This window comes from Mesoplodon densirostris, chromosome 11 (genome assembly GCF_025265405.1).
Source record: "Mesoplodon densirostris isolate mMesDen1 chromosome 11, mMesDen1 primary haplotype, whole genome shotgun sequence".
Taxonomy (NCBI): domain Eukaryota; kingdom Metazoa; phylum Chordata; class Mammalia; order Artiodactyla; family Ziphiidae; genus Mesoplodon; species Mesoplodon densirostris.
Window position 1 is genome coordinate 46,467,416 of NC_082671.1, and position 7,093 is coordinate 46,474,508.

General features: G+C 55.2%; 2 protein-coding genes across 3 annotated transcripts in view; both read right to left on the bottom strand.

Moving 5' to 3' along the window:
• Positions 1–1,463, bottom strand: part of LOC132499439 (homeobox protein Hox-C6) — a 64,348-nt gene extending 62,885 nt beyond the window's left edge. The window contains exon 1 of one of the 2 annotated variants that reach the window (XM_060114090.1): positions 971–1,463. The gene's annotated coding sequence lies outside the window, so the exon portion shown is untranslated. The remainder of the gene's footprint in view (positions 1–970) is intronic. The other variant, XM_060114096.1, reaches the window with a different exon arrangement.
• A 53-nt stretch (positions 1,464–1,516) lies between these two features.
• HOXC10 (homeobox C10) lies at positions 1,517–6,643 on the bottom strand. The gene is made up of 2 exons (XM_060114085.1): positions 5,810–6,643; positions 1,517–2,645 (listed from the first exon to the last, which is right to left on the bottom strand). The coding sequence occupies exons 1-2, from the start codon at positions 6,558–6,560 to the stop codon at positions 2,368–2,370; spliced, it is 1,029 nt and encodes a 342-aa protein (XP_059970068.1). The 5' UTR covers positions 6,561–6,643; the 3' UTR covers positions 1,517–2,367.
• Positions 6,644–7,093: the final 450 nt, after the last annotated feature.

Genomic DNA, 7,093 nt, shown 5'->3' on the forward strand with positions numbered 1-7,093 from the left:
GTTCAAAACTCAATCCCAACAACATGAAACTACCTAAGCCACAGATCAGCTGAGCGAACAGGGCGGGAGATTCAGCTTTGCATCTATCAGGAGAAGGGAAGGGGGTTGGGGAAGGAAGAAATTCAGCCCCATCCCCCTTTCCGCCCTCACGACCTCCCTAAGGACTAGAGAGTAGACTTTGGGTGGCTGGGTGGGTAGGGGATCTGACTGCCTCATCAGCTGCTAGTCTAAACAAATCGCTCAGAGAGACTCTGGTGAAATGGGACCTCCAGCTGCCAAACCCCCGCCCCGCCCCCAGCACCGCAGTGGAGCTACCCCCCTGCCTCTGGCCCTGGCTCTGGGGGAAGCTGGAGTGTCCTTCCACTCTCCAGCTGGGTCCCCTGTCTTGCCCTTCTGGCTCTCCTGTGCTCTCCTCCTAGATTCCCTCTGATCTTCTCCGTCTCTCAGCTGGACTCTGGCTTCCCTTCGTCTATGTGTGGCCGAACCACTCCAGAGCCTCTTCCAATCAGGCCATTTGCCTGGCAAAGCCCCACGGCCAGGCAGAGTGGGGACCGAGAGCCTGGCTAAGGCTCACATCCAAACCAGCAGAAAGTAGGAAAACCTAAGCTTCAAGCTCCAACACTCTCTAGCCCATCCTCCCTCTGCTTCCCCCAGCAGACGACCAGAATGAGAGACATCTAGACCCATGTGTCGAACTCAAGGCGACCCTAAGTGACCGAGTAAAGAAAGAAGCCAAAAACCACCAATTTACTCCTTTGACCGCCGAACCCCACGGCAACGGGCTGGGGACGGGGAGCTCACAGCCACTGCCCTCCACTGCGAGCCGCCACAAGGCAAGCCTGGGCTCTCAGCAAGCGCGGATGCACGAAACACCTTCCACCCTGCTCTGCCCACTGCGCGCTGGGCACCTGGGGACGCCGCTATTCCCCACTCCACCGCCAAGAGAAGAACAAGAAACCGCTTCTCTTACCTTGTCGCTGCCTCGTCCTCCTCCTCCTCTTGCCGCTGCCCGTGCTTCTGCTGCTGCTGTCGAGGGGGGGCGGTGGCTGAGCTCCTTGTCCCCCTCCGGCGGTTAAGTTTATTCCTTTCCTTGGATAGGTGGGGGGCTCTTGGGGTTCCCCCGAGCAGCGGTGGGGTGCGCCTGGCCCAGCACCCCAGGCAATCAGATCCGTCTGCTCCTCAAGATTGCAGTTTGCTCTCTGCCTCTCTCCCTCCTCCAGTCACCTTTAAATGCATCTTTTACTGCAGCACCACATTATATTTGCAGATCATAAAATCCACCTCTCGCGCGCACCAAGACCGTCCTGACATTACTGTTTTATGACCTTGACTTATTGTGGTCACCTGGATAATATTTAAATCAACGTTATGGTCTCTCACTTACATTAAACCCGCCAAGAGACGTCCTAGAAAGGCTCTAGGAGATGAGTCAAACACAAAACACACACATCCACACACTCAGCCTCTTTGGGGGGAGGGTGTCGCTAAAAAAACACTAAAAACAAAAAACCACCCATTTGAGGATTATGATTCTGGAAATTTATTAGGATTTTCTTCTCCAATAAGGAAGCTACATGCAAAAGATACAACATACAGAATATCTTTAAATAACACAACTCCCAGACAGGGACAGGGCGATATTTGGGGGAGGGGCAGTCTGTCTTTGCTTCACTATGTTCTATTTTAAATTAAAAAAATTTTTTTTGCTCCTCTGGATGGAATTTCTGAGATGGCAGTGGATGGGGGATGTAGGGGTGCTGGGAGAATGGGAGAAAAGCAGAAAGCAGTACAAATACGAGACTTCAAGCAGATTCTCAGAACGATTGGGAGGTGAAGACACAGAGAGGGTTTGGTGCAGGCGATGGACGCTACGACAAACACACAAACACTAGCCGAACTTTCCAAAACGTCTATTATTCTAAGGAGGAAATGCAGCAAGGAAGGAGCGATTCTGACTGTGCTCTTCGAGATTACAGACCTTCTCTGGTTGATTTTTTTTCCCTCTTTTTTCCCCTATAATCGGGTGGATTCGACCTTAACTTTGCCTAGAGAACGGGATGTTATGTGTGAGTGCGTGGGTGAGTGAGGGGTTGACACACACACCAGCCACACTCCCACCCTTGTCTATGCAGGCACACCACACCCCACAACCCAGCACCCCATTTCTCATGCTTTAGGTGGACACATCTTCGCAGCACGAACCATAGGTCTCTTGAAAGGAGTGTCTGAGGTCTTTGCCTTTTTTGCAGGCGTATTGCATTTATACTCAGGGAGGAAAAAATATATATACCACCAGGCACAAAGGGAGGAGGGGCGGGGAAAGGAGGGAATGGGGGAAGAGGGTGAGTGGGAGGGGAGGCCCCTCATTCAGGTGAAATTAAAATTGGAGGTCAGTTCCCGGATTCGATTCTCTCGGTTCATTTTCTTGAGTTTCATTCTGCGATTTTGAAACCAGATTTTGACTTGTCTGTCTGTAAGGTTAATGGTCTTGCTAATCTCCAGGCGGCGCTCTCGCGTCAAATACATATTGAACAGAAATTCTTTCTCCAATTCCAGCGTCTGATGTTTAGTATAGGGACACCTCTTCTTCCTTCCGCTCTTTGCTGTCAGCCAATTTCCTGTGGTGTTTTCTGCCTTTATCTCCTCTGTTAAAAATAACATTATTTACATAAGTATCCCTCGAAGAGGCAACCCTCGCAGCACTGCAGCCTTGGCCAGCTTGCAGTGGGGGCAGCTGAGGGAGCACAGGGGAGCTGTTCTCGCCCCACAGGCCTGGCTGGTGGGGTCCTCTTGGCCTCAAGGCTCTTAGAATTTCTTTGGGGTCTAGACTTACAGGGGAGAAAGACAGAAAGTACTTGCGTCCAACGCGTCTATTAAATTTAATCACCCAATACACCTTGACCTAGCATGTTCTGAGTACTCCTGCTCTCCCTTGGCTTGCTGACCCTGGTGTGCACTCTAAGCCTCACCAGACCCCGCCTCCTCTCTGTTCCTTTCCAGCTCTGTAAAAATCCAACCAGAAGAAAAAGTGTTTTCCAGGCCTCAGACCGGGTGGCAGAGGCCACTTTGCTGCCCAGAGCAATTTCCAGAGAGCTTTGACCCCTTCAACACAGTGGAGGGATGTCGCCCCAGACTCTGCAGCCAGAGGCCATTGCAGCCGTCTCTGCACCAGATCCCCAGCCCTGGCTCCCACCTGAAGTGTCACAGAGCAACTCTGCCCCATTGGATCTCCCATTGCCAGCTTTTCCTATCCTGGCCATTTCCCCCAGGAGTACCTGAGGCAGGGAGCTTGTGCAGGCAGCAGAGGTCAGGGGCAACAGCCATGGGGCATGTTGAGGAATCCTCAGACAACTGCCCTGGCCAGAGACCTAAGGTCAAGGGAGAGAGAGATCCTGAGGAAATGCAGCCTCCTGGAAATCTCCTGCCTAGTCTATGTAGATATGTATGCATGCGTGTTCATGTGTATTTCTGCAGAGATACACACTCCTACACATGTGTACACACACACAGGGATATATACACATGTGTCTATTTATATCAGGAGATGCTATAAGTGTGGTGTGTATTTCCCTTTCCCTTATCTACAGCTTCTCCCCCACTCCCCCGGCACAAATTCTTGCTGAAATGAACCAGCCTTGCTCCTCAAGCAGCAGAAGAGACCTTGGCCATCTTTTCTAGGGAAAAACCCAGAGTCCAGAGACCTGAGAGGGACACCCAGCAAAGGACTCCGCTGATGGCTCTGTGTTCTATCTCCCTTTCTATGCCAAATGAAACTGCCAGGTTCCTGGATCGTAGCTTGATGGGGAGTGGGGTGGGGGCCCTAGGGGAACCAGGAGGCATCAGAAAATGCAAACTTGAGGCTGCAGTTTAAAACACTTGAATGTCCTTAATTCTGTTCCCACCTCTGCACCTGCAGCCTCCTGCCAAATTGTTTAAAGGCTCTCCACATCTAACTCTGTGCCATTTATTTTTTATTGGGGTTGTCGGGGTCTGGGGGAAGGGGAGAAATGACAAATGGGGAGTCTGGCCCAAAGCCCTCTTGCCTCTGGCCTGGTGGAGGCACCAAAATGAGGGGGGCAGGCAAGAAGGGAGCAGGCAGAGTCAGAGGGATTAGTTGGGGTGGGAGGGTTTAGATGGTATGGGGATGGCAGGAGAGAAAGGGGAGCCTACCGGAATGGGGGCAGTTTGAGCTAGGAGGTAGGCTTGTTAACCTTGACTTTGCTTTTGGTGGGGCTAGAACACAGCTTTTCCTACCCTAAATCTGCACCCCAACCAAGCTCGGGGTGTGCGGAGAGGGTATAAAATTAAACTTTTGTGCTGCACACGTGCCACCAGCAAGGCTTCGTGGGTATGCGTGCCTCTCTCCCCCTCCCCCTCATGAACACGCCCGTGCCCACCTTCTGGCTAGGGTCTCCATGGGCGGATTTGCCAAGGCCACCTTGATTTGCAGAGGAGACCCAAGAGGGCGAGGGTCTGCCCTCACCCGCCAAAACAGTGCGTGTGCGTGTATGAGAGGGCATGCGTGTGTGTGTGAGTGTGACACAGGTCGCCTCCGGGCATACGTGTGGACCGCATCCATATACAAAGCGCCATAAGACCCAGGCCGCCCCCAGTCTGCTCAGTTTTCACTGTTTCATCTGCCTCTGCACCCAAAGAGCCCTTCTTACACACAGCCTCCAGTAGCCAGTGCTGTGGGGAGCAGGTTTATCCCCTGCCCGCCCCCCACCCCGCCCCGCCAGTTGGGCCTTTTCTGATGCTTTTTGCTCCAACTTTTCAGGGAAAGTCTCCTCAGCCTCCCTCCACTGCTCCCGTTTCCTCCACATTTTCTCCAGGTGTCAGAGAAGGGTCCTGAAGGCCCCCAGTACCTGCAGCAGAAATGAATCTTGAACCCCGAGCTTGAACTCTGGCTAGGCTTTCCCTCGCCACCAAAATTACAATAAAATACAACTAAAGCCTCACTCCCTTTCAGGAGAAAACCGCTTACCATGCACACAGAAATTTCCCAACCACTCATTTGTAAGCTGCTTTTGGAAACCAACGGGAAAAAATTTTTTTAACGTAACTATAAAAAAAAGGAAACAAAATTTCAAAGGGGAGACAAAAAACTTAGAACATTCCAAATGCCCTGTTCCAACGCCATACGCAGCCTGGGCGTCTGGGGGAGGGAGGGACGTGGCGGGCAGCCCTTCACCTCCACCTCTTCCGGCCCCAGCACTGCTGCCAGAGGCCCCCGGCCGAGCCAAAAACCGCAGGAGCCCAAGCCACACGCACAAATCAGACCCACAAACAACAAATCGCGCCTCGCAGGAAACAATTTTCAACTGGGAAAACGCAGTAAAGCGAAATCCCCCTTCTCCCAAGTCTTTCCTAGTCCCTGGCCCAAGATCGCCATTTTAAGCTTTTTGCATGCTTCTGACCTGAGCGGGGGTGGGGGTGGGGGGGTGGGGGAGTGGGGGGCATCAGCCTCCCAGGACACGAACGCAGAGCAAGCAAACCAAAGCCAGCACGCGCCCGGGATCGGTCCCCCGCCCTGGGCAACACAAGACGCTGCAGGCTGCCCGCCGTGCGCACCACCCCGGTCTCGGCGCCCACGGCCGCTGCCGGCCGGCACCTCCACTTCGCCGCTTACCTTCCCTAGCCAAATGAGGCGCCACCAGCCTGGCGCTCAGCAGGCACGAGTCTCAAGCCGGGGTCGCATTCCCAAGACCGTCCAGGGCCTCCTCGGCCCAACCCTCTCCCTGCCCCCGCCCCGGCCACGAAGACCAAGTGCCCGAGCGTCCCACCCGGGCCACGGCCCAGGCGGCCTTACCTTTCGCTTCGTTATCCGAGGTGTCTGGGCTGGAGTCGGCGGGTTTGGCCCGATCCTTTTCGCTCTCCAAGGGGCTGCCTTTTGGGCCCGCCAGGCTCTGCTCGGTCTTGATCTCATTGGGGCTGGGGGTCTGGCTGTCGGACTTGGGGGTCTCAGGGAAACTCACTTTACCCCGGAGCTGGGGAGACTCCAGATGTTCGGCGCGCGGGTTGAGACTGGCCCGCTGCTCGAAAGGGGCTTCGAAGTCGTTGGCCCCGGCACAGTGGGGCGGCTTGTCCAGCGCGGAGTAGCTCGGGCTGGCGCGGTAGTAGCTGGGCACCGGCACCTCGTGCTCCCCGAGGCAGGACTCCTGCAGGGGGTGGGAGTAGAGAGCTGCCTCGGGGCCACTTTTCGCCCGCTTCTCTGCGCTGTACATGCAGCAGACATTCTCCTCCTTGACACTAGGTGGGTAGGAGCAGGAGGATAGCGGCCTGCCAACAGGTTGTTCCAGGCGGTAGGCGGCTTTGGGGTCGCCCCAGGAGTCCAGCTGCGAGAGGTAGGACGGGTAGGTGTTGAGGGCGAGGTTGGGGCTGCTGCCCTCGTCCCTCTTGGAGAGCGAGGGCGCGAGCCCGCAGCCCCTCATCACCCCGCAGTTGAAGTCACTCCCAGATTGCATATACATGCCTGCGCTCCGGCTATAGCGCTCTCCTCCGCCCGGCGCAACCAAGGGCTCCGCGTACGAGTTCGGAGTTACATTGCGAGGGCATGTCATTTTCAGAGAGAGGGGTTTTTAAGGAGCAATACTACTGCGGAGGAGCTGACATCTTTTTTTTTCCCCATCCGGGAGGGGGGGCGGTTGGAGGGGCGGGAGGGAAAAGAAGGGGAGGGGGGGGAAATATCAGCTCCATAATTATCCGCGCATTCGGGCCTCACCATGTGACGGCTAGACCAATGGGATTTGAAAATGGCCTTGATGATTCAGACGGCCGTGACGTCAGCGGGGTCAAGTTGTCTGCAGGCGGAGCGCGCAGCGTGGAGTAACAGCGCCACCTAGCAGCCGCCTCGAGGTAGGGGCGCCGGAGCCCTTCCCCGCGAACAAAGGAAGGGCCCCCGGGGCGACTGGGGCAGGAGCGGGGTGGAGGGGGATGAGGGGGTTCTAGGGAGAATGGGGTTTGTTTACCCGGGAAGCAGCCTGTAACTCTTGGGGGGAGGGGAGCGGAGAGGGGGAAAATGCGGGACAGAGTGAGAGGGTGAGGCAACTCGGGGCTCAAAACAGTCACATTCAAACTAAAAGGTCAAGACACG